General features: G+C 53.0%; 1 protein-coding gene across 1 annotated transcript; it reads right to left on the minus strand.

Annotated features, from left to right (window-relative positions):
* Positions 1–1360: 1360 nt before the first annotated feature.
* LOC123812180 (zona pellucida binding protein) lies at positions 1361–26639 on the minus strand. The gene is made up of 8 exons (XM_045828890.1): positions 26419–26639; positions 24554–24634; positions 16801–16926; positions 14824–14973; positions 10134–10352; positions 6407–6483; positions 3787–4002; positions 1361–1420 (listed from the first exon to the last, which is right to left on the minus strand). The coding sequence occupies exons 1-8, from the start codon at positions 26540–26542 to the stop codon at positions 1361–1363; spliced, it is 1053 nt and encodes a 350-aa protein (XP_045684846.1). The 5' UTR covers positions 26543–26639.
* Between the last annotated feature and the right edge of the window lie 809 nt (positions 26640–27448).

Genomic DNA, 27448 nt, shown 5'->3' on the forward strand with positions numbered 1-27448 from the left:
ATGGAGGTTTGGGGCTCGTCCTCAGTGCTGTTACATTGATAGCATAGAAACGGAAAGTGGGGAAGGCAGCTTCGCCGGTGACGTCCTGATTTGAATCATCGCTGGCCCTTGGACCAGCCTTATCAGCATGTTGGTTCAACTGAATAATAACTGATCAAAAACTTACACAACTAGAACTGTGTAGAAAGGCAACAAAACACACAATCATAAATTAACCATGCGATTTGAAATAAATGGAAACACAACTTACCACATTAAATATGAATGTTTAGAGATATCCTACACATTTTGACTGGAGTTGTCTTATAACTGCAGAACCTTCTGGTCATGATAGGTTTGTAATGAGCATTTTTGAAAGGTCATTGGGTTACTTGGGAAGACCTGAATCACACATCCACTTGAGATACTTATACTTGACGCTTCACCCAACTGCATCCATATCACACACGCTTCTGAATCAAACATATAATCGCCTTAAAAAGGGTCTGATATTAATTTGGCAGCAGAAGATTGACGCAAGAATCTTTGAGTATTTAATGCGTTATACACAACACAAAGTGAGACATATTCACCACCTTAAAAAGTTACCTGGTGCGTGGTCCTGCCGCCAGTTGAGCCCAGCCGACCACCGTAAGGGAGGGGCAAGAGAAAGGCGTCCTCCGGGCCGGTCAGCAGGGCAGGTTCACTTGGAAACTGTCCTTCTGCTTTAATTGTGGCGGAATGACACGTGACGTAAAGCTGACCCGGCCAACCACCGTTAAGCTCAGAGCTCAGTGGCGGGAAGCACATTCACTCAGTCTCCCGAAGTGCTTTCACTCGGGAGAAGCTGCAACCCTCTGTCCCCCCGCTCCCCCGCCCCACCCTCCGCGGCCCCCTTCCACGGTTCCTTCCACGAGTCGATCCTGTGCAGTCTGGCCCTCCACCTGCCTCCTGCGAGTGCAGAGCGTTAGCCTTCCGCTCCGACCCTGGCTTAGACGGAGGCTGCGACCCACCACTGACTCTCGAACCGCGTGGCGCTGGGCTGAGGGGCCGGCCGGGTCGCCGGCCAGTCACAGCAGAGGCCCCAGAGGTCAGGGCGCGGGAGGAACCAGTGTGGCCGTGACAGTGCCCTTAGCTTAGGTGCGGAACGACGGCCCGAGTGTGGAGAGGGCACGTGGCTCACTTGTAACCACACTCCTGTCCCGAGCCTGATTCCTATCACTCGCTAAATACGTAATTTTGAGGAAAGTTACTTGGCCTAGCTTAGCTGAATCTGATCATCCCCAACACAGGATAATCCATGTCGTGACTACGCCACCACGGTCAGCGCCCGGCTTGGAGGACCGGGGAGGCTGCACCAGGCAGGGGCCCTGCAGGACACCTACCGCGCGAGGCCGCTCTGCCGGGGCCCGCAGACGCGGCGGTTCCGCCTGACACGCAGCTGCAAGTGTCGGCGAGCAGACAAAGCGCCCAGGGAGACAGGTCCCCAAGGAAAGAACGGGAGAAATACCCAGAAAAGGAATGAAGTGACATGCAGACAAACTGTCAGAGGCAGAGTTCAAAACGATGGCTGTAAAGACGCTCAAGGAACTCGGGAGAACCGCCACAGCACTGGGAAGGACGCACAAACCGTAAATCAGGACCAGTCGGGGAGCAAGGGCACACTGACGAAACGAAGAACGATTCACAGGAAATCTACGCTGGGGCAGGCGGAGCCGAGAACCCCATCCGTCATTGGGAACATGAGGAGGCTCAAAACACCCAGTCAGGACAGCAGAAAGAAAGAAACGAATCCAAAATCAATGAGGACAGTGCAAGGAGCCTCTGGGACAACGTCGAAAGCACCAACATTCTCACCGCGGGGTGCCAGACGGGGAGGGCAAAGAGCAGGGAATTGAAAACCCATCTGGAAAACGATGACGGAAACCTTCCTCCCCAGCCTGGCGAAGGGAAGAGACGCGAGTCCGGAGGGCACCGAGTCCCAGACGACACGGACCCAACAAGGCGCACGCCAAGACACATCGTGATTAAAACGCCAAGGTTTAGAGACAGAGAGAATCTTAAAAGCTGCGAGGGAAACGCAGTTAGTCGCCTGCCTTCAGGGGAGCTCCCATAAGACTGTCGGCTGATTCTCAGCAGGAACTGTGCCGGCCAGAAGGGAGGAGCAAGAGGTACCCAGAGCGATGGAAAGCAGGGACCAGCAACCAGATGACCCTGCCCGGAAAAGCTACCATTTAGGATGGAAGGGCAGATACAGAGCTTCCCAAACAAGAAAAAGCTGAAGTTCATTACCGGCAAGCTAGTATTACATGAAATGTTAAAGTTCTTCTTTAAGAAGAAAAAAAGATAAAAAATATAAACAATAACATGGCAGGAGAGATCAAGAATTGAATGTAAAAAATAAAACAAACATGCAGAACGGAAAAAATACACAAACACATAAACCACAGAATAAAAAGTAATAAACTGAACTTCTTTTTTCTTAAAACAAACATGCCAACCTCAGTTGGGAAAATATTTTCACAGCACACATACCAGGAGGAGATTTTGTCCATACTGAAATAAGTTGGGTTTCGGTAGAAAGAAAGATCTCTGGAAACTTCCATACTACTTGGAAACTGAACATCACAATGGCTTAAATAAGCAATTGCTTGGAGAGGAAACCAGGAGAGAAGCGAGCCCTCTGAAGCGAGTGAAATGGAAATGCAGCACGAGGAAATCTGCGAGGTCCCACGGACGCTGCGTCAGGGAGAGGGTTGTCCCTGGAAGGACACAGTTACCAAAATGTTCCCCAGGGAACAAAATAAATAATGCGACCAGCCGTTTGGGTGGAAGCAAAAACCGAAAGGACCAGAAGCCCTGCTCCAGCAGCAGCAGCAGCAGCAGCAGGCGAGAGGCTCTGCACCCGCCCGGCCGCCGGACGCGCAGCGAGCACGCGCCGGAGAGCGGCGCTGCTGAGCAGGACGGACGGACGGACGGGCCTGTCATTAGAGAGGTCCTCGGCCCGTCCGGATGGGACACGCAGGCTCCGGAGAGGGCGGGTGTGGCTGGGCACACTTCCCGACGCCCAGGGGCCACACGGCTCTGGGAGCCAGCCCCTGTCCCGCGGAGCCTGGAACTGAGGCACCTTCTGCGGGAGGGTCGGCCGCCGCCAGACCCGTCCCTCTGGACCGAGGGCACAGACGCCGTGACACACCCGGGAGACCTGCACGGCTTTCCAGAACGTGGTGCAGAGAGGCTCTAATCTGACTGGAAACAGCAGAGGGGGGGGGACAGAGCAGACAGGACTGCACGACAATGACCCAGGCGCTGACCCAGGGACTCTCGTTATCTCCTTAGAAAGAAAGCCCGGAGACCCCGGACGGACTGGCGTGCCCGCTCTGGGAAAGGGCGCCGGCGGACCCGAGGCCGGCCGCCCCCCAGCCCGCGCCGGGCTCCGCGGTGATCAGAGGGTGGGGGCCACCGGCCAGGGTGGCGCCGGCCTGTGGTGTCAGGCCGGGCCGCGCATGCGTCAGAAAGACGGCCGCTGGTTCCCACGCTCACCCCACGGCGGGTGAGCCGTGCCTGCTCTGGGCTGGATGCACATGACTGTGTCTGTGGTCGATTCTGGAAGAGGAGTGGTTTGACCCTCTGCAGGGCAAGAGACCCCTACTCATATGACTGCTGTCCTCCCCCCCGACAGACGCCTGCCACCCCTAACCCCGCTCCACCGCAACAACGTGGACCCCCAGGCTGGAACCAGCCAGAGGCACACGGTCTCTTCAAGCACCGTTTCAAATGAACCACAGGAGCACTTAAACCACGGGCCGGAGCCCGGACCGCGGCGGCGGCGGCGGCGCACCTACCGCAGCACTCGGGGCACTTGGGGTGCTTCATGGTGTTGATCCCGTAGCCCGGGAAGCAGCGGTTGATCCAGACCATCTGCAGGGTGTCCTCGATGTAGTAGATCTCCGGCAGCGGCTCCGCGCGCCTGCCCAGGACCGTCACTTGCTGGTTGAAAAACCTCTCTATGAGGTTCTTAGCCTAAGAGGGAAATACAATATGGAAAATTTTTTTTCAAAAATATATGTGGTTTTAGAGTAAATAGGTTGCTTATGTATTTAGAAGCAGGGAAAACCAAGTTCTTGAGGTCCTCATTTTTTCTTGCATTTACAGGATATACGTAACACGTGTAAAAATTAAAACATGTCAGCCTCCAACCGCAGACATTCCAAACGCATCCCCAAATACAGCACGGGGAACCCCGCTGGACACGTGCCCAAACTCGCTGGTCCCTTGGCATTTGGAGTGAAATATGGACGGGACTGGGCCCAAGTCAGTAAAGCTTTATGAAACTAAATGTGCTCCAACAAGTACACTCTAACAACTGTGCTTAGGGAAATGTGCTTTAAGGATCTTTAAGAAGGATATCATTCGCTCTTTTCACAAACAGAAATCAGGTTAAAAAACAAAAGAAAACACAGCATTGGGTAAAACCTACAGTTCTGGGTTCCAGAAAGTTTAATGTACGAGACAATCAAGACATCACCGTGATCTGGGGTCAATGGCATTTTGTTTGCAGCGGTCGTTCCGGACGGACCCACGCGAGTCACGAGAGCCTCCTCCTCCTCAGGGACGGGCAGGCTCTGTCAGCGGAGGCGTGCGGCGTGGTCGCGGGCTCAGACCGTCCGCACCCTGGTCAGCTCCGCGGGGCTGCAGCCGCTTCCCCTCCGACCTCGCCGCGGCGCGGACGCGTGGGCTCCCCTGGTCGGTGACCCCCGGCGGTGACTGGCTTCTCCCAGCACCTCCCAAACTGCCCCCCTTCACGAAAACTTCTACACGTAACTATAAAGATGATTTTCAGTGCACTGCATCCAACACATCTACACAGCTCCAATTCTATCGCTCGGTTATTACCTTTTTATCTTTTTACAGTTTAGTTTTCTTGTGCTTTTGATAAATCTGGTTGAATTCATTATTATTTATTTAGTCAAACAGATTTTCCTCAAGAAAGTGCCTAAGAATTAATCAGATACACATCTTGTATCTAAGAAACCATTTTTAATTGCCAAAGTACAATGAAAATTTTCAGGAAACACGCTCATAATCTCTCGGCTTCCTAACACTCCATCAGAAAAGAAAAATCAATGAAACTAGACCTGAGAAAACCTGATGGCAATAAAAATGACCATGCAAGTCAGATTCCTGCGTCTCTTTGATTTGTGTGCTGTTCAACTACACTTGCCCCCGGCTCCCCCCATTACTCTCTCCTGCCCTGCCCACCCCCGCCCCCCACAGTCAGCCCCGCCCCCTCCCCTCCCCTCTGGAAAGAAGAGTAAGAACAGCAGCTTCACGCGGTGAGACCGGGGAGGAGGGAGACACCGCCTGGACCCGGAACCCAGCTCTGCCAGCGGGCTGGTGGCCGACACGGACGCGGGGCCGTCTGAGCCAGACGCGGGGCGAACCGTGGAGCCGGCCGCGGTGGGAGGGACTCCAGGCAGCGAAGTACAGCTCTCGCCCCCGACTGGGTGATGCGAGAACCAGCCGTACTTACAGAAACCCTCCATACGTGGGTCGTCTGGGCGAGGTGCAGGGAATTCATGTGGCTGAAGAAACGCTAGAGAGTCCGGGGAGATAAACGGGGACGGGCGGGCACTGGACTTGGGGTGGTGAGCACAGCGCCGCACACAGCAGATGTGCTCTGCAGCTGTGCCCCCGAGACCTGCACAACCTCACTACTAATTAACCAGTGTCACCCCAGTACATCCAATAAAATATGCCTAAAATAAGTAAATAAATCACTAAAAAGAAAAGCCCGCCCACTTGTTAACTCCAGGACAGAAGCAACGGATGCTGACCCCAGAACGCAACACCACGCCTCCAGTGGGGAGAGCGTTACAGTGACCACAGCATAAATAACATCCCTGACACTTGAAAGTAATTTTAGAGAGTGTCCTGGGCGTTCAGAACACCCAGAGGTAGGAAACTATCATCACCCACTTGCTAGTAGAACACGAACAGTATGTCAAGTGCAATGTAGAAGCAAGCACTAAGTGAAATGAGTCCTGACGGCTACGGCACAATTGTCACCCCAAGTGCAGGCCCAGGGTTCTGGGGCCGAGCACCCCGAGAAGAGCCGGCAAACATTACAGACCAAATCTGTCACCTGGACACTGACAGGGCAAAGTACTCTGAACTACCAAGTAAGGCCAAATAAAAGGGAAGCCATCTCAATGCAGTTAAAATGCCGGCTTTCCCAGGATTTCATAAGGCACCGGCTTCGTTAAGCTCTCATCGCTCATATGGGATGGGGTTTTATCTGTCCCACTGAATGCCCTCAGTGAGGGGGGCCCATGTGGTTCAGATTGGGGGGCAGGATGCTCGCTTGCCCCTCCCACAGGGGGCGTGGCCCGTCTGTCCCCACCCCCGCCCGCCCCCCCAGACGCACCTTAGACAGCCTCCTGGAGTAGTCGCAGTTCAGGTCCTCGCACGGCTTGGGTTCTTTTTCAGTATCCACACATGAAACTGCGAAGACACGTTCCCTCTTACAACGGAGCTAACGTGCTGTGCCGCAATGTCTACATTAGCTTTTTAGATACAAGACACCTCATCTGTCGACTATGTCTCCTCCACTAAAAAATGATGCGATTTTCTGAATGCTAAAGCCCCTTTTCTCAGCTAGAACCCTCAGCAAAATGTGTGTTTCACATACATCAGGAAAACCTCTCAGTACAGTGAACCTAAACATCATTCAACTTTTCTGAGAGCTAACGTTTGGCTACCGTGTTCATAAAATTTTAACAGCAGGGTCACTTTAACTGGGAGTGCGTGTCATCCGACTGACTCTCCGCCACTCAACGGCGATAACCCACGGTGGCGGTGCTGGCAGCAGGGTGAGGTGGAGGTGGCGGAAATCACGCACCTGTCCCTCCACGCGGGCCCGCGTGGACCCCCCCGCCAAGGAGTACTTATCGGGAGCTGCTCCGTGCCAGGAGCTGCCCAGGGGTCCAGGGCACAGACGCAGTGGAAGCCGGCAACCCGTGCCCTTCCGGAGACCCTGCTCTCAGGCAGAGAAAGGAACGGCGCACAGAACCGGGACACGGACACGGATGCGGACGCAGAGTGGAGAAGGGGGTGAGCCCCGGGTCAGCGCGGAGGAGCGTGGGAGCGGGGAGGAAGGACTGGGGCCGCGAGGCCGGGCCGGGTCACGGTTCTAAACCGCGAGCCGGCCGGAGGAACTCCAGCGAAGCCGCGGAGGACTGAACGGCCGGTGAGGTGGGACCGTACGGCCGGTCTGCACGGGCCGCAGGAAGTGGGGCGGGGAAGGAGGCGTGGAGAGCAGAGGGGCTGGGGGGGCAGGCCGCAGGGGGGGGTCACCCCCGCTGTGAAACTAAAGGGTCACCGTCCTGATGCTTAATGTGACCCATTCAGTAACACTTTTCTGTTGAAAGGAGAAGTTTGTTTTTTTAAAGATTTTATTTATTTATTTTTAGAGAGGGAAGGGAGGGAGATAGAGAGAGAGAAACATCAATGTGCGGTTGCTGGGGGCCGTGGCCTGCAACCCAGGCATGTGCCCTGACTGGGAATCGAACCTGCGACACTTTGGTTCCCAGCCCCTGCTCAATCCACTGAGCTACGCCAGCCAGGGCTGAAAGGAGAGTTTTTAAAAGCCAAAGGCTATCGTAGGAATTCAGTCAGTAGCAAAAGGGTGGGTGAGGAGCAGCCACCCGAACCGACCCCTACGGCTCTGGGAAGGTCACAGCGCGGACGAGGCAATGGAAGGCGTCCCAGTGACGCTGCTGCACCCGCCAGAAGAGCCGCTGCTCTGAGGCAGCCTTCCCAGTGCGGCCGCACACCTGGAGGAGAGGGCTTTTACGGTCTGTCTCTACCTGAGAATCCTCTGCAACGAGAGCACACGGAGTCCAGACCGGAGGACAGTGCGCTCTCCCCGCCTACGAGCCACGAGCACACAGCGTCGTGATGAAAGGCACCGGCCACAGGCGGCCACGTCTGTCCAGCGTCCGTCCCCGGCTGGCGGCAAAGCGCGGCGATGCCGAGTGTCGTCCCCACGCAGCCGTGAGATGGGTGGTTATGGTAGTGCACAACGTTTTCTACTTCGCATCTTTATACAAGTTTAAGGAGAGGGTAAGATTCACTGAAATCTATTCATTACCCTGAAGCAAAACCACTGGCACCAGTGAGAGAACCAGCAGAAAGGGACCCGTCTCCAGAATCAGTACAGGGGCTGGTCGCCCGAGTCACTCACCCAGGGCCCTGGTCACGAGAAAACTCGGGAGCAGCGGGAGAAGAGCCAGCAGGCACCCTGTGCCGCCCCCGCCCGGGCCCACGGGCGTGCTCTCCCTGCCTGCGCCTCTGCCTCCTGCGCTACACGCCCGCGTTGTTGAGGCTGGATGGCTGGCCTCGCCCCATAGGAAACTGCCTGCCTTTTTATCAAGATGAGCTTCCCACAAGATCGGCCGACGAGGACACCAGAATGACATCCGTGGACACGGCAGAGCTCAGAAATGCCAAAGCATGGCCACAGCTGTCACCGCCAGTTTGTCGGAGCTGTGGGACAGAGTTCACTGTTGGAAACAGCCACGGGAACGCTACGTTCACGTGAATGGACTTAGACCCCGCATTGGGAGAAATCTGTATCAAACCACTACCTAACATCCAGTCACGGGCGGACACCTCAGACATCACATACAACAAAGTATGCAACTTTTACAGAAGCAGTTTAAAAAGTCACTACATAGTCCCTGGCTGGCTTAGCTCAGTGGACTGAGTGCGGGCTGGGAACCAAAGCATCGCAGGTTTGATTCCCAGTCAGGGCACATGCCTGGGTTGCAGGCCATGACCCCCAGCAACTGCACATTGATGTTTCTCTCTCTCTCTTTCTCCCTCCCTTCCCTCTCTAAAAATAAATAAATAAAATATTTTAAAAAAAGTCACTACACGAACATCTGCACCCACATAAACCACCGCAAACAGAAAAGAGGCGATGAGTCTGATTTCAAGAGTATTACATGTTAGAATACTCACAACGCACACTTTCCGAAGAAATGTCCAGGGCACGCGAAGGAAGGGGAATGTGGACCGTCCACTAGAGAGCAGCAGAAACTGTCACTGAGGAAGCACAGGCCTGGACTTACTGGACGTGGACCCTACATCAACCGTCCCAACCACGGTGGATGTCCCGGCCTGACCGGTGCGGCTCCGGTGGCCGGACGTCGCCCCACGAACCGCAAGGTCACGTGGGTCCGATCCCCTGTCAGCCGCGCGCCTGGGCTGCACGGCCAGTCCCCTTTCGGGCACGTGCAGGAGCCACTGGCCGGTGCTTCTCTCCCTCTCATTCCCCCTCCCTCCCCCCTCTCTCCGGAGTCAATAAAAGAAAACATTTTTTAATAAAAAAGCTAAAGAAAATACTGGACAAGAACACAGAAAAGTGATGCCTTGACAAATAGATGGTGTCAACACAGAGAAAGCACTTCTGAAAGGAACCCGAGAGGATTCTGTAAGTGTGGCCGTCACAACAACTCGGCGAGGAAAGTCCTGGGGGTCTCTCGGCGCGCACACACTCCGTCTTGTGGCGGAAGGAGCGGGGTGGGGGGCTGCGGGGAGAGGTCTGCTGGGACCGCCGTCCCATGGTGGGGGGGGGGGCCGAAAGAAAGACGGACGCGGGCGGCCCGCGAGGCCTGTGGGGCAGCGGCGAGGACAAAGGAAGGGAAGGACAAAACCGGAGGACCCCCCTTCCCACTGTGAGACCCTATTTTCCTCCGGAAAGTTTTGGGTCCCCACTCCGCACTATCAGGAAAAGCACCCCAAGCTGTTGGAACGTTCGCTCCATTTGTAATATTAACCCGTCTTACTGTAATTAGACACTTCTACAAATTAAGTTTTTGTAGCCAACTAACAGACATTCCTCATACTAAATTCCACTCTGAAGTAAATCACCACAGCAAAGTGTAAGCTAGTTGAGTACAAACTCCTCCCTGAGTACATAGATCGGTGGAATTTCACTCCGAAGGCAGGAGAACTAAGTGAAAGCAGAGAACAAGAAAGCAGCAGCTTTATAACATTCACACTTCCACCCCACTCCCGGCAATTCACAGGTCTTTAACATCAGCTTCGTATTCTCAATTTATGTTCTTTGAAAAACTGCATACACTTACCTGCAAATTTAAAAAACAATTCATTTTGAAAACCAGCTTTCTGCATTTTAACATGATGGCATTCAGACTTCAGCAACGCAACTTCACAGGAAAGGTCATGGACCAGTTTGCTTAAGATCTGTAGAAGTTTATTCTCGAAAGACACATTATAGACACTGTTGCAAGGAGCTGCGTGGTACCGAGCTGTGAACTGGTAATAGAAACGAGGCTCGCGGTACGCTGGGGAGACATCCAACAGAGAGGAACACGCGGTTAATTCGTTAGGCAAGTCAAACAGATCACAACTGCTCAAGGGAAACCATTCTACGGAGTAAGGCCATTATTTACGTATGTCGTCTATACCTTCTGACCTCCGTGGTGTTTGATAACAAACCTGCCTTTAATCTTCTTATAGACCCTTAGTACGCAACAGGCTACTTCTTCTTCCTTTTTTTTTTTTTTTTTGCTGCTTTCAAGACTATCTCCTGGTGTTTGATTATAATGTTTCAGTATAGAATTCTTTGCATTTACCCTACCTGAGTTTCACTGATCCTCTTGAATATGCAGATTCGTGCATTTTATCACACTCGGACATTTTGGGACATTATCTTTTCAAGCATCGTCCCAGCCTCTATCGTTTTTTCTCTCCTGTGACCCCCACCACGCACAGGACCAAGGGTGAAGCACACACGATGGGCAGGAACAGCACATGCAGAACGTGGAACCGGGCCACTCTCCCACACCACACACAGACCCAACTCCCCCCACACACGAGGCTCAACGCACGCCCTTGACCATGACGCTCAGCGGAGGACCCCGGCAGCAGGCTCCTCCACACAGTCTTGGCAGCGAGTCTTTAATCTGACACCACAGCAGAAGCAACAAAAGCAAAAATAAACAAGTGGGACCACATCCAACTGAAAACGTTCTGCACAACAAAGCAAACCATCAACGAAATGAAAAGGCAACCTCCCAAGTGGGAGAAAATATTCACAAATCGTGTACCCTCTAAAGGATTAACATAAAAAATATGTAAAGAACTCACATAACTCAACAGCACAAAACCAAAGACCCAATTTAAAAAGTTGGTAGAAAATGTGAATGGACATCTTTCTGAAGGAGACACAAACACAGCCACAGGCACATGACAAGGTGCTCAGCGTCCCTCAGCCTCAGGGGACACAAATCAAAACAGCGAGGTATCACCTCGCGCCATCAGAATGCGGTTCCAATGAGAATAACCAGCATCAGAAGGACGAGAAACAGCAAGTGGTAGCATGTGTGTGTGTGGGGGGGGCCCTCGTGCACTGTTGGTAGGATGTGTGTTGGCGCAGCCGCTGTGGAAAACCGTGGAGAGGTTCTCTTAAAAAAACCAAAAATGGAACTATCGTAGGATCCAGCAATCCCGCTCTGGGTGACTATTTGAAGAAAACAAAAACATAACTGAAAATCACAGACCGTCTCACCCCAACTTTGGGTAAACCCATATCAGTAAAGAGAAAAAAAAATAACAAGACAAGGGCAGAGTAAACTACAAGAAAACTAATGTAGGAAGCAATAAAGAACTTGTAAAAAGTTCTAACTCGGACAGATGAGTGCACCCCCATGTTCACGGCAGCACTATTCGCCGAAGACAAAATGGGGAGACCAACGGAGTGTCTGCCGAGACACGAGTGGCTAAGGAAACTGCAGTGATACGTGTGAGATGGAATATAAAGAAGAATAACACGTTTCCACTTTCAACAACAGGGATGGACCTTGAGGACATTATGCAAGTGACGTGAGTCAAACAGAGAAAGACAAATGCCAAGTGACACCTCATGTAAAACCTAAAAAAACAAAACAAAACGAGCTCATAGACACAGAGAACGGACTGTGGATTGCTGATTGCCAGAGGCAGAGGCTGGGCTTGGGATAAAGGGAGTCAAAGGCAAAAAAAATTAAAATTAAGAAAAGCAGGACTAACGGCCAAGATAGAGGCATAGGTAGGTACGTTGTGCCTCCTCACAAACCAAAAGGAGAACAGCAACAAATTTAAAAACAAAAAAAACAACCAGAACTGCCAGAAAATCAAACTCTTTGAAAGTCCAACCACCAAGGAGTTAAAGAAGAAACATTTATCCAGACCTGTAAGAGGGGTGGAGATGGGCAGCTGGGCAGAGAGGACTCACAGCAAGGCGGTGGCTGGAGGACCAGGGTGGGCAAGGCAGTGGCTGGCAGAGCGGGCTGCCCCACATTCCTGTGCAGATAAACCAGGAGGAACAACTGGGGAGCGAGACAGACCGTGCAACCCAGGGCTCCAGCACAGTTCTCACTCCAGCCTCAAAGCCTCTGAGTGAGAACACCTGTGGGGTTTCAGTGGCAGGAGACACTCCCAGCCTCGCAGGACAGTTCACTGGAGAGACCCACCTGCTCCTAGAACACACACAAACGTACCCGCCTGGGAGTCAGCACCAGAGGGGCCCAGTTTGCTTGTGGGAAGTGGGAGAAGTGACTAAGAGCCTCGGAGAGTAGAGCAATCAGACAACAATCATGGCCCAAATGAAAGAGCAGATCAAAGCTCCAGAAAAAATACAACTAAGTGACCAAGAGACAGCCAACCTATCAGATGCAGAGTTCAAAACACCGGTAATCAGGATGCTCACAGAAATGTCTGAGTGTGGTTGAAAAATAGAGGAAAAAGTGAAGGCTATGAAAAGTAAAATAAAGGAAAATATACAGGGGACCAACAGTGAAGGGAAGAAAGCTGGAACTCAAATCAATGGTTTGGACCAGAAGGAAGAAATAAACATTCAACCAGGACAGAACGAAGAAAGAATTTTAAAAAGTGAGGAGAGGCTTAGGAACCTCCAGGACATCTTTAAATGTTTCAATACCCATATCATAGGGGTGCTGGAAGGAGAGGAGGAAGAGCAAGAAACTGAAAACTTATTTGAAAACATAATGAAGGAGACTTTTTCCAATCTGGCAAAGGAAATAGACTTCCAGGAAGTCCAGGAAGCTCAGAGAGTCCCAAAGAAGTTGGACCCAAGGAGGAACACACCAAGGCACATCATGATTACATTACCCAAGATTAAAGATAAGGAGAGAAACTTAAAAGCAACGAGAGGAAAGGAGACAGTTACCTACAAAGGAGCTCCCCTAAGGCTATCAGCTGATTTCTCAAAAGAGACCTTGCAGGCAAGAAGGGGCTGGAAAGAGGTATTCCAAGTCACGAAAGACAAGGACCTACATCCCAGATTGCTCTATCCAGCAAAGCTATCATTTAGAATGGAAGGGCAGATAAAGTGCTTCTCAGATAAGGCCAAGTTAAAGGAGTTCATCATCACTAAGCCCTTATTTTATGAAACGTTAAAGGGATTTATCTAAGAAATAGAAGAAGACCAAAACTATGAACAGTAAAATGACAACAAACTCACAACTATTAACAACCGAACCTAGAAAAAACAAAAACAAAAACAAAAACTAAGCAAACAACCAGAACAGGGACAGAGTCACAGAAACGAGATCACATGGAGGGTTATCAGCAGCGACAGAGAGAGGAGAGAGGGGGAGAAAGGCACAGGGAATAAGAAGCATAAGTGGTAGGTACAAAATAGACAGGGGGAGGGTAAGAATAGTGTGGGAAATGGGGAAGCCAAAGAATGGTATAGACCACCCATGGATGTGAACTAAGTGGGTGGGGGAGTTTGTGGGTGCGAGAGGGGGAGCAGGGCTGAGGGGAATAAAGGGGGGAAACGGGACAGCCGTAGCAGCATAATCGACAGGATATATTTAAAACAAGAAAAGTATTCCGGATATGCTCCGTTTTGGGGGGAAAGATCCCATTAAAGTACAATGGACAAGATACAGTCTAAAAGAAATATTTGAAAACAACCATCAGTAAAAGAACAGTATCTAGAAAGAGTTTTAAAGGAAACTCTGAAAAACTCAACAGCAATACACCCAACAACCCATCGGAAAACAGGAAAAGAACCGGAGACGTGTCGCCAACGAGGACGACCGGAGGGCAGACACGCTCATAAAACACGTCCCAGCCCAGAGACGCGGGGCGGATGCAAAGGGAAACCGTAACGAAGTGTCACTTCACGCTTCCCGGAACGGCTGAAATCGAAGACGGCGACGCCCCGGTCGCGGGCGCGGACCCAGGGACGCGCCCGCGCCTGCTGCTGGGGCTGCGCAATGGCGCGGCCCTGCCGGGTACCGGCCCCGCAGCTCCTCGCGGAGCGGAGCCCGCAGACCTCCGGCCCGTGACCCGCCCCCGGCCCCCAGGAACCAAAACGCCGGCACCGAGCCCCGCACAGCGCCCGCACCTGGCGCCCGCGCAGCCCCGACGCTCCGCGGTGGAGACGACCACCGCACACCCGCATCGCGCACAGCGGCGGCCCCCGCGGCCCGCAACGGGACCAGGGCGCAGGCGCGCGAACCGGGGAGCTGCTGCGCACTCGGCCGGCGGGAAGCCGGTCGGTGAGACCGCGCGCCACCCCTGCGTCCCCGGCCCTCGCCGACTCCACGGCCCCTGCGCCCGCGCAAGCCACAGCCCTCTGGAGGAGGGGCCGGCCCTCCCCAGGGACTCCTTCCCAGGCGCTCCGTGAGGGGGGCGGGCGGGCAGTGGCTTCCCTGCGGCTGCAGGACAGCAGAGACGACACCGCGCCCCGCCCGGAAAGAGCAACACCAGGAAGCCACGGAGCGCCCTGGAGGCGCGGCTCACCGTAGACGATGAACTTGAGCTGGAGGTTCTTGACCACCTCCTCCACCGTGGGCTTGTACTCCAGGAAGCACGTGTAGACGCCGGTCATGCTCTCCTCGAAGTCCTGGAACACCAGGCTGCCCGTGGACGTGATGTGCGTGGTGCTGTTTTCTGCGGAGGGACAGGGGGTGCTCAGTCCCTCCCGCCACAGGAGACGGAGGAAAAGCAACTCGTTTCTGCAGAGGGAAGCGGGCGCGACTCATCTGCGGACTCAGTCGCCGGAGTCGGGGGCACACAGCGGCGCGGTAGCGCCTGGCGTTTGCTGCCGGCGGCCGCTGACCTTGGCGGGTCTCGAACCCCAGCTCTGCCCCTGCGCCACGGCCCTCCCGCAGAAGGCCGGCAGCCACACCCGGAGCAGTTTCGGGCGTGCCCCTTGCACTGAGCCGGGCACTCGGGATGTGCACTCGCACTTGCACACACACACACACAGCTGTTTCCCTCATGCGAATGGAGAACACGGCCGTGCTCACCACACGGGGCTGCGGCCAGGTGTGCCCGTCAGTGTGTGGGACGCTTAGAACTAAATCTGACACGTGGCAAATACGGAGTGTGCCGGTCCTTTTTATCAGATTCAAAATAAAAATACCAAAAACACTCTTGCAAGGTGCACATGCACTCACACACATATATTTGTACGTGTGCCTTCACACGCATGGTAAGTGCGCAGAGGAAACGCGGGAACGACAGTGTGGGAGCTGAGGGTGACGTTCCCCCGGCAGAAGGGCTGGGAACTCGGTGAACCATTCCCTGCCGGGGCCCCGCCCTGGAGACCGCACACCTTGACCTGCGGAGCCTGGCCACGGAGGTTTGGCTACCGGCCTCAGGGCTTGCACGCACCTCACCACCATTTGCACACGCCAGGCCTTCAGGTCAGCTGAGAGCAGTCAGCTGCGTGAGACAGTAAAACATACACGAAAACGAGTGCTTCCCGTAATGTTTCTCCGGCAAGCTTCTGCACAAGTCCAGTTCCCCCTTCATCCGAGACGACAAAGACCTGTGGGTTTCCACCCTCGAGCACCCCCCAGCACGCCAGAGAGGGCTCAAAACGAAGGCAGGACGCACGGTGGAGGGACAGCACAGAAAAACACCCTCAGAAGGCGGGCGAAGACGGTCAGATGCTTCGCTGAACAGACCTTCAGGATGAAAATTCATGCACCTGAACTCTCAGCAAGGCCGAGCTCATCTGTGTGTTTTGAACTATACTGCAAAAACAAACCCGCATGTAGCAAATGAAAAGCTAGAATAAAATGAGATTATGCGTTTCAAAATCGCCAAACAAGAAGCGGAACGCAGAAAATGCTGAGCGGGCCGGCCGCGCCAAGAGGGGCACCTGTGCGGAGGAGGTGCCTTCCTGAGGACGGGCCGGGTTCCTCGGCAACGCGGGGACGCGAGCCCGCCGTTGGCAGGGGTCGGGGTCCCCCTTCGCCTGTGGGCGAACGCCCCGGGGTCTGGCACCCCTGGCAGCAGCGCGGCCCGGGCCACGCGGCAACACGCGGCCACGGTGCGCCCACGCAGCACGTTTAACAGCACGGTCTGGATGTGGGAATGTTCCACCCGGCGCCTGGTCCTTTCGCTCAAGGTCGATGACAATGTTTGGGCTCAACTCAAACACCCGCGCTGCCAGGACCGGGGTGGGACGGAAACACCCGGCACGGGGCCGGGGCTGCGGCCGCCTGCGAAGCCTCACAGCGCCCCCGTGTGGGCGGCACGCGCGCGCGCAGCCGTGCTCCGCGGCCGTGGCTCCCAGCGCCCCCGTGTGGTGTGTGACAGCAGCCCGCGTCGCGCTCGCTCCCGCACGCCCGCGTCTCGAGCGGGAGTCTGCCCACGGCAGCCGCACCGGGTCTGCCCGGCCTCAGCCGGGGCTCCGGGGGGGGGGGGCCGCCGCGCCCGAGACCCAGACACCCCCTTCCCCTGCGCCCAGCTCAGCGACGCGCCTACCTGAGATGACCTTGCCCTCGGGCCCGTGCCACTGGAACAGCGGGTCTATCAGCTCGGAGTTCCGCAGCCGCCGGGTCACGCACAGGATGTGGGGGCTCCTCTGGTGGAGCATGACGTAGACCTTCACTGAAACACAAGGCGGGCGGCGCCCGAGGCGACCAGGGTCAGCCTCGCCGCCTTGCAGGGGACGGGCAGCAAAAGGACACGCACGCGCTTTGTGTGCGTGGGTCTCCGTCAGAGCAGGACGCACTGGCCTTTTCATTAAGAGCTCACGTGTACTAGTTTATTCTAGTCTCAGAATATTATTCTAATTACAAAGTAGTGAGAAAATTCTACATCTGTATGTTATCTTCTTTTTGCTAAGATACCACATGAAAGAAACGGGTCAATTTGTTTAAAGGAACAGTACATTATTCACAATGATGCAACGCACTGTACTGAATTAAAAACTACAGCGTAATTAAAACATCAACAACTGTGTACTTTGATTTTCATTATTGAGCATCTTACCACTTTGTTGTAAAACTTAAATGATCCTGATCATTAAACAAGCAAAAATCATATCCTTCAGACACACAAGGAACACCGGCAAAATTAAATTGCTCTGAATCTACTCATAAACAAGCTCTCAGAAAAGGTTCCAGCAGCTTCTCGGTAACTGCCCGCCACCTCTGCACCGCTCCGGCCTACACGGAGATTGCTGTGACCCAGCAACACAAAAATTGTTTCTGAGAATCAAAACCCTTAACATTAAGCAAACTGCGCATTTTCACCATTCAGCATAATGCTTACACAATGCAGCTTTTAGACAGACATCCTTCCTTTGGTGAACAAAGGTTCCCTTTGTTCTTGGTCACTTTTTAATCAAAAATTGAGGTTAAATTCTAAGGAATGTTTTTTTCTGTATTGATTGAGGTGATCACTTAATTGTTTTCTTCTTGAATATGTTAATGGGATGTTTGATATTACTAGGTTGCTTTTCTGAAATGATGCTAGCTCATCGTGCTGTTTTACTTAAAACCTGCCGGATTCAATGTGCAAACAGTTTTCCTAGAATACACACACACACACATAAAATACATAGGTATATATATTATATATGATTGCCTTATACTACCCTTTGTACATCTCCAATGTCAGTATCAAAACTGTCATTCAGCATTTAGGATGATGAAGGTAGGTGTCTAAGGCTATAATAGTCACACAAAATGAACTGGACATATTTCTTCTATAAATTTTCTCTAAAACAATATGCAGTGTTTTCTGTCCTAGAAAAAGTCTAAAGCTTGGTGCTTGTTTGTTTTAGTTAGCAAGGAGAAGTAGAAAAACAAACTTTTAATTACCAACCGGGAGAATTTAATTATTAATCAACTAAGTAATGGAGTCAAGTCTGACTTAGAAATTTATATTTAACTATAGTTGTTTATTTCACGTTTACTAGTATAACATTATTCAGAATATTAAGTTCCTATGTTTACATTTCACTACCTTTATGTACTCATAATATACATTTTACTTTCATTATTCTCTCACGAAACATTCAGCAAGCTTGTCCACTAACTGTTCCAAAGACAGCCATCTCACCTGCTTTTCTTCTCTGATCTCTCCCGTTTGTTCCTTCCGTTACTTCTTCACTGCCTGTCTGCCTTAAGCAACCCCTCTCTTCCCCAACTCCTTTCTCAAACGCTGACTGTGCGAACCCGCCCCTCGCGTGGCTCCCCAGCCCGAGGCTCCGGCCCCCTGCCCACCCTGCAGCTCACTGTGTGAGCCCTGGGGCAGCCCGTGTGACCCTGCTGCCTGGTTCCGCTCGCATCAGCCACTAAGGCCCTCTCGTCTTCGGAAGTGCAGCACGGATAAGTGGGTGAATAGTAACGATTTCTGTTCACTCCCACGCAACACAGGCCACGTGAGCATCTGGGGCGGAGAGCAAGAGCAACGTGCCATCTGCAGCTACCTGCAACAGAGAACACCCCTCACGGGTTGACGACCGAAACGCAACGGTGTGGAAAGAGCGCCTTTGAAAACGGCAAGAAAACGGACGCTGCAGAGGCAACAGCAATTCCAGCTCAGCAGATGGAAGACTGTGGGTGACATTTCGGGCTGGCGAGGGTGTGGGTGAGCACCAGGGGGAAGGGGGGCAGAGGGGGGAGGCCCTGCTGACACAGCCGTCCGAAGGGCCATGTCGGTGAGGCCGAGACTGCCCGGCCCGGGCCCAGGACCAGCTCCCACCGCCGGGCACAAGACACCCAGGGCGCTTTGGGACAGGCGCTGGAAGACATTCACAACACGGCACGCACCGCACGCACCCCCCCCAGAGGGAACGAATTACAGATGCCACGAAGATGGAAACGAATGGCTACTGAAAGGATGGATGAGTGAGTGAATCAACAGGAAGGCCAGCCGGAGGAAAAGAGGGAGGGTGCGTGACCACCTGAAGGGAAGACGGCGGAGCAGAGAGAGGCTGCCGGAGACACAGGCTGGAGCCGCCTCGGGAGGCGGGAGCGGCCGCAGAAATTCTAGGCCCCAAAAAATCTGGCGGTCAGGGTGCTATGGAGGCAAATGAGTGAAATATCATATAATAATATACTTGGGTGATATAAAAAATACATGAATACATGATGAACTGAAATGTTAATCCATTTTCATGAATAAATAATATCCAATAAAAAAGCATTGAAACAGGAAATTAGTTTTACGTAAGTGTTTTATAATTCAGGTTTAAGGTTACAGTTTTAAAACAAAAGCTGTAATGAAAGTTGTGATATCCGTGAAAACAATGAAACAAAGAACTCCAAAAATTATCTCCTTTTAAAGGTAATGAGAAAAGTGGTAGCAATTGCTAGAACCCAACATTTCCGTAACTGTGGAAGTTCATCAGACTTGCAAGACCCCAGCAGAAACGTACTCGAGGAAAACAAGTGCACCCCGGTGTAACGGGGGGGTTACGCCTCTGTGCAGAGTCGCAGGGTGAAGTCCCAACCCCAGTCCCCTAGAGGGCTAGCCTGTTTGAAGTCAGACTCTCCACAGTAGGGATAGAGTTCCAGTGGGCTGTGAGGGCCGACCAGGTCCCACGGGACGGGGTCCTGATGCGGGGGGGTGCGGACAGACCGGGGTGCATAGGGAAACCCGGGGAAGAGGCTCTGGGAGAGGACTGCCGCGTGCAGCCCAGGAGGAGGACCGGACCGGACCCTCCCCCCGCCCTCAGCAGGGGCCCTCGCTGCTGCCCCCCCCCCCCCCACCGTGGACGGCCAGCTCCAGACCTGCGGGGCAGCCCAGGTCTGCTGTCGCTCCCCCCTCCCCGCCCCCCAGGTGCTCTGTCACGGTGGGCCTGGAAAGCGAGGGCCTGGCCAGGACAGAGAGCGCAGGCCCCCTCACTCACGGCACCCCCCACCCCCAGCTCTGCAGGAGCCCCGAGAAGCCGCACACCACAGTCACAGGGACAATGGCCTCCGGGAGGGGGCCAGTGGGTTTCAGGGTCTCCAGGGCCTCCCTCCTGGAGAGCTGTTGTTTTTCTGACATTTCTGGCAGTGTCCTAGAAGATTCTGCTCACGAGGATGACTTCACTTGACCTCATTCGGGGCGCACTCGCTGTACAAAGCTCTCTCCGAGGCTGCTGGTCACAGACACTGCAGGCTGTCTGTCCTCTGGCTGTACCTGCCTGACGCATGAGAAAGCCCTGGGGGCCGAGGGGATGCGCACACCCAGGAGAACTCTAACCTTCTGCTACGCCCCCGGGGAAACAGGCAGTCCCACGCCCACGCATGGACGGGTGGGACGCGTGACCGAGACACGCATGCTCGCTGAAGACCGAGAGACCTCCAGCCCTCACCTCCGGCCGAAGCTGAGGCTCCACGCGGCAGAAAGGGAAAGGCAAGGCTGGCTGTCAGGGCCCGGCTGAAAGTTCCGGGGATGCTGGGAGGAGCGCTCAAGGGCCCTCCGCGGGGACTGGGAGACGGGCGGCTCCCGGTGGCCGATGGGGTCCCGGCAGTCGCCAGCCCCGCCGAGCGAGCTGAGCACGGAGACGCTGCCGACAAACACCACAGGGAGGCGCGACAACACCGCCACCCGAGCAGGGGAGTCTGCAGAGATGCTACATTACCTGACTCACAAAGCCCAGTGTTCAACCAAAAATACCAAGCGTGCAAAAGTAGCGTCACAGACAGGAAGAAAAGAAAGTAACCAAGATAGACTGTCTCCGAAGAAGCCCACAGTTTGGACTCACTGCACAAAGAAGTTTAAATCAGCTATTTTAAATGTGATCAAAGAACATCATTCCTAATCTGCTGAATAAAGTATGAAAATGGTGCCTCTTCAAATACAGGCTACCAATAAAGAGACAGGAATTATTTAAAAGAATCAAAAGAAATTCTGGGCTGCAAAGCATAACTGAACCGGCGAATTCAGCATAAAGAATCAACACCAGGTCTGAGCGGGTGAAAGGAACAGTAAACTCGGGGGTAAACCCATCTGGGACCATCCGATCTGACAGGCGGGACAAGAGAGTAACTGCAAACGAGCAGCACCCACGGACCCGTGGGGACCATCAGGCAAGGCAGTGCATACGAAACGGAAGTCCCACTGAAAACTGGAGAAGAGAGGACAGAGAAATATTTGAGAAGTGATGGCAAAATCTTCCCAAAATTGATTTTATAAAACCATGAATCTACCCTTCCAAGATGCTAATGAACTCAAATGACGATAAACTCAGAGACCCACCCCCAGACACGTCATAATTAGCGGTCAGCGTCCAAAAACAAAGGCAGAATTCTGAAGACAGCACGAGGGAAGCAATGCGTTACACACGTGTGACCCTCAGCGCAGTTAGCAGCTTGCTTCCCGCCCGAGACCGTAATGAGAGAGGACGTCTGGACAGACCTGAAACAAGGGCGTTGTTTGCATCGGTGGTCAGAAAACTGCCCACAAAGGAAAGTCCACCCCAGGTGAACTCACTGGTGAGTTCTGCCAAACAAGTAAAGCAGAATTAATGCACAACAGCTCGCACACGCTTCCCAAAAATCCCGCAGGAGGGGACACGTCCCAAGTCATTCCACAGAGCCACCGTGGCCCTGAGACCGACATTTCACAGGTGCAGCGCAGTAACACAACAGACAAATCTCCCTCATGGACAGAGACATAAAAATCCTCCAAATGTTAGCAGCCACGCCCAGAAGCATGGAAAAGGGTTATACATCAAAATCAACGGCTACTTATCCCAGGAATGCGAGGCTAGTTCAGAGCACAAAAGTCATTCCGTGTGATACCACATCACACCCCTAGAGTAAAGGAGAAACCCCACGGCCATCTCAGTACAGGCAGAAAGAGTATCTGACACAGCCCAGCGCCCTTTCACAAGATGCCTCAGGCAGCTAACAAACCGGGGACAGAAGGGGACCTTTTCCACCTGATAAAGGGCTTCTACAAACGCTCCCAGCTACCATCATGGTTACTAGTGAAGGCGGGAACCTTTCCCCCCTCCGGGATCAGGGATGAGATTCAGGTATCTCCTATCATCAACACTGAACTGCAGGAGCTTCTCGTGGAGCAACTGGCCACAGAAAAAACATCCAGATTGGACAGGAAGAAATAAAACTACCTCTGTTTGCAAATGACATGCTGTCACATACAGAAAACCCCAAAGATTAACTCCTCCTCCCCTTACACACACACACACAAGCTGATAAAGGGTTCAGCGGGGCGGCGAGGTGGCAGGACACAATACTAGTCTGCAGAGCTCAGCTGTATTCCAAGGTCATAGGAGTGATCAGCCTAAAAACCAGATCAACAAAACCACTGCATTTTCAATAACATCAAAAAAAGTAAAATATTTAGGAATAAATTCAACATGAGAAGTGCAAGGCTTGTACACGGACACCCACAAAACATCACTGAGGGAAATTAAACACCAGAGTAAGTGGAGAACACCCACGTCCATGCACGGGAAGACTGAGGAGCGCTGAGACGGGAGGGTCCCAGAGTCGACCTGCGTCTTTAAGGTGACCCACATTTAAACCCCAACGGACTTATGCATAAACTGACAGTTAATGCTAGAACTAACATGGAATTTCAAAGGACCCAGAATACTCAGAGCAATCTTTAGAGTGACAAATTTCAACGAACCATCCTTAACGATTTCAAAACTTAGTATAAAACGGCAGTAATGGAGACTGGCCAAAGGGTGGACATACAGGTCAATGAAACAGACTTTAGAGTCCAGAAAAAAAAAAGTGCATCTCTGGGAAACCGCTCTTCAACAAGAGCACCGAGACAACTCCTCGAGTCTTGAGGATGAAAATCCTCTTGAACAAGTGGCTTTGGGACAACTGGATATCCGCATGCAAAAAGAAAAGAAAAGAAAAAAGCATGATCTCCTACCTCACGCCATATGCAAAATTAATTTTAAATGGTTAAAACCTAACATGAGAGCTAAATTACAACAGTCTTATAAAAACACAGGATTAAAACCTTGTGAGTGCCGATCATGCGGTTGTTTTGAAGGCACAACACCCACAGTGCCAGCACCAAGTTGAAAAAGGAAATCAGACTTCATCGAAGTTGAAAACATGTGCTTTAAGGAACACAATTTAAAAATGAAAGCACAGTCCACAAAATGGAGACAGTGTTTTCAAGCCCAATATCTGGTACGAGTGCAGTACCCAGAGTGTATGAAAAAAAACCCTCCCAACTCAATAATGGAAACACCAACCCAGTTTAAAAATGGGTGCGGAACTCCAATGGGCGTGTCCACACGAAGGCGTGCGAATGGCTCGTGAACACAGGACAAGAGGTCCGACGCCGTTACTCGTCAGGGAAATGAAAACCAAAAACACCACAGTGAGGGTCCCCTGCGCACGGACTGAGCAGATCGGAAGTGTGTGCGCACAGAGACACCCGTCCAGCGATGCTCGCCACAGCGTCCCTTACAACAGCCGGCGAGTGGGAGCTGCCCCAAACGCCCACCAACGTTGATGGGCGGGCGCACACAAGTGGCACACCCACACGACGGAGTACTGGTCAGCTGCGAGAAGACGTGAAGCACCGACACATTCCGTAACGTGAACAAGCCCGGAAAACACTGTGCGAAGTGACGGGAGCCCGACACCAAATGCCACCCACGTGCCATTCCACCTGTAGGAAGCGTCCAGAATAAGCAAGTTCGTAGAAACGGGAAACAGATCAGTGGTTTCCAGGGGCTATAGTATGATCGCTTAATGGATACGGCACTTCTGGATGGAATGATGAAATGTAAATTACATAGAGTTGGTGGTTGCACAAACTTATTAGTATACTAAAAACTACTGGACTGTAAGCTTTAAAGGAGGGATTTTAAGACACGTGAATTTACCTGATTAAGAAAATATTCAAAAAATTATTACTTCCTATGCCTCATGACTACTGCACAATCTTATGAATCCAAAATCTTTATGATATATAGATCTCACTTGAAAAAAACTTCTAGTATATTTGAACTGTATACATTTAATAATATGGTAATTATTATATAATAACAAGAAAACACTATAGGCAACTCTAATTACATAACTTTTAGGAATAACTATTTCGGCACACTTAACGCAGTTACAGAACTGGATTTGGATTGATCTAACTGTATGGAAACAACTTTAATCCACGGTCGTAGCAGGAAGAGGCCACAGGAGATGGTGACAGCTGAGGAATAGCAGACTTGTGGACAAGGCTGACGAAACTTAAATCAGTGCTAGCTATTTTCTGAAAATTACAGGAAATGTATCGATACCTGGAGAGTTTGGTGATCCCACTATTTTCAGCACATCTTTGGACAAGTGAAAACCTCTTGGTAGTCGAATCAGCTGCCCAACTATCAAAAACACAAAAAGAAATGAGCAACGATCTGCCTTGGGAGAAACCCCAAGACATTCCAATAGCACAGCACCACAGTACACTCGATCTCGGCGGGAGGGGTGAGCCACTAGTCCGTGTCCCCCGACACTGGCGGGTCCCCGTTCCAGCCCCATTGCCCCTACCCTGCCACTGAAGTCCATCTCTCCCCCGCTGCCCCTGTTACCTCTTCCCTCCAGCTTCTACGCTCACTTAGAATACTCTCTTCCCTTGTAAAAGTCCAAGCCTCCTTCCGGATGCAGATCATGTGCTGTCCCCTCCTCCCTCGAACCCTTTGTTGGCCAACCTCATTTCTGACCTTGCCCAGCCCATCACCAGCACCTCTCCTGTGACACCCACTCCACGCTGTGTCACAGCTCTCTGTACATGTGTATAATCTTCCTCATTAGGTTAAAAGCTCCATTTCCACGAGGAATGGTGTTTGTGCCAGCCCATCAAGAATGAGTACCCAGCACTGAATCTTGCACACAGTAAATACCACATAATGATTGTTAAATACGATACAATCTGCTATTCTCCCGTCACTGTTGAATGGGCAAGTGTGATGGAAATAGTGTGCACAGAACCAATGGGAGGAGCAGCATTAAAAAAATGCTATTAAGCATCACCCAAATCCTTGAATAGAGAGGGAATAGAGCAAAAAGGGTATGGCATTCAAAGTCAAAAGACCTGAATTTAAATCCTTCAGTTTCCTCATCTGCAAAAGGAGACTAAATTCCATATTTACGGGGCTGTTGCAGGAATTGAATGAAATATTACATCAACTGTAGAATGTATTAATATCGGTCTTCATTCTTCAGGGTCCAGGTTACAGTATTGCCTTAAGTCTGATGTTCTTATTGGCCCAAAAGAGGGCATGCGCGCCCTGCCGTTATCTAGCACAGGACCTTGGGCTAGGCTGGAGAAGCAGCCGTTCCCTGGAGGGTAACGCGATTTGCCGCAAGCCTGACCTCTGCAGCCCAGACGCCTGGCTTTGTTTCCTCCTGCAACCTGCACTCCACGCCTTTCCCTCCTCCTCCTTTCCCCGCGCCCGTCTCAGCAGCCCTTCCACGTTCCTGTTCTTGGGAGGACTTCCTTTCCCATTCTCCCTTATTGAACAGCTTTCAGCATTTTAAACAAATCACTTTCGTGCTTTTTATCATTAAAGTCTCGGAGATACTTTATTTTTTTTTAAGTCTAAAAATGTGAACACACACAAAAAGCGCAGCCGAACCCTGTCTAGTTACACGACAACAGTTCAAGTCAACTCTCACTTCCGTGTTTGTTCATCAGCATCTCAGACGGAATTTGAAAACAGGATGGAAAAGGGTTTCGGTTGAGTGGCTACAAGGGAGGAAACAAACGGGGGTGGGGGCGGGCAGCAAGATGTCAAAACTGAAAACCCAGCGTTCCCTGCCTTCACTGCTACCACCAACAGGTGGCGCTGCAGCACCGCGGACAGCCGCGCGTCGGGCGGCCGGCTGCTGCGGGAGCCGACTGAGCACCAGCCGGGCGCAGGTGGCGCTGGCGAGGCCGCCCCCACCGCTCCGGGCGCGTAGTAACAGCCGACCCCGCCGGGAAACGTGAGTGTGCACACGGCATTAACGTCCCCGTCCTGCGCTCCCGCGGCAGGTGGGTTCCTCCCTAGGACTCCTGCCGGGTGCCGGCCGGGAAGGCGCTGCTGGAGGTCCCCGGGGCACGTGACACAAACGCCCACGTCCGGGGCCACGCCCAGGCCGGCCAGCGGCGGCGCGGAGGCCTCACCTGCCGGGGGCGCCTGCGCTGCGAAGGCACAAAGCAGGAGGACCGCGGCCCGGAAGAGCGGGAAGCCCGCGGCCCGGGCCTGCCGCCTGCCCCGCCGCGCCCGGCCGGGGGCCGAGGCCTCCATCCACACGCCGCCGCCCGCCACCTGCCGACCGTCGGTGCCGCTCGTCGTTACCCAGCGCGCGCCCACCCCGCACCGGAAGTTGGCGGGCGGCGGACCGGAATGGCGGCCGGAAGAGTGAACCTCTGTTTCCGCCGGTGGGGGCGGGGCCGGGCCAATATGGCCGCCGGGCCGAGGCCCGTTGAGGTCGCCGAAGAACGGCGGTGTCACCCCACCCTGCCGGACGCGCCTGGGCCTTCGGGGCCACGCCTCCGCTCAGGGACTCTTAGGGGCAAGGGCGACCCGTCGAAGGTTCTGGAACTTAGAAAGCAGCCGCGGGTCCAGCAGCCCGCGCCTTTGCCTTTCCACGCGCTCAGAGAAGGCGCTTTCATTAGCTGGGGGGGGACTGAGTCTCGGCCTGGGGGCCAGCCCCGCACGACGGACGGTGTGCACTGAGAGAGGCAGTAGACCGCAGCCCTCCGAGGGTTGCCTCGGTCTCCCAAGGGCAGCCATTAGGTCCTGGCAGACGTGTGGGGCTTCCGGCGGGGGGAGGGGGCTGTGCACACACCGCTGGGCTCGCCGGGGAGGGCTTGAGCGCCGGGGAGACGCTGAGTGGGAAGGGCAGAGGAAGCCACTCGACACGCAATCGATCTTCATGCCACACGCAGCCTGCAAGTTGGGCTTTTATCACCCAAGTTCAGAAAAATCGATAAAACCTTCTATCAGCCTGCGAGGGTCTTTGTGGCATGAACGTGTTCAAGAGAATCGTGTGTCTGCTTTTCTGCAGCCGGGAGGGTTTACTTAGCGGGGGCACACCCGCGACAGAAACACCTCTCACCCAGGTGGTGCAAACACATCGAAGAATGGAGGTTCCAGCGACTGTGACGACACAATGCCTAATGACAGTGTGCATTGTCACCTTTAGTAGGG

The sequence above is a fragment of the Phyllostomus hastatus genome, unplaced genomic scaffold (assembly GCF_019186645.2).
Source record: "Phyllostomus hastatus isolate PE091 unplaced genomic scaffold, TTU_PhHast_1.1 phas_scaffold_78, whole genome shotgun sequence".
In the NCBI taxonomy this organism is placed as follows: Eukaryota; Metazoa; Chordata; class Mammalia; order Chiroptera; family Phyllostomidae; genus Phyllostomus; species Phyllostomus hastatus.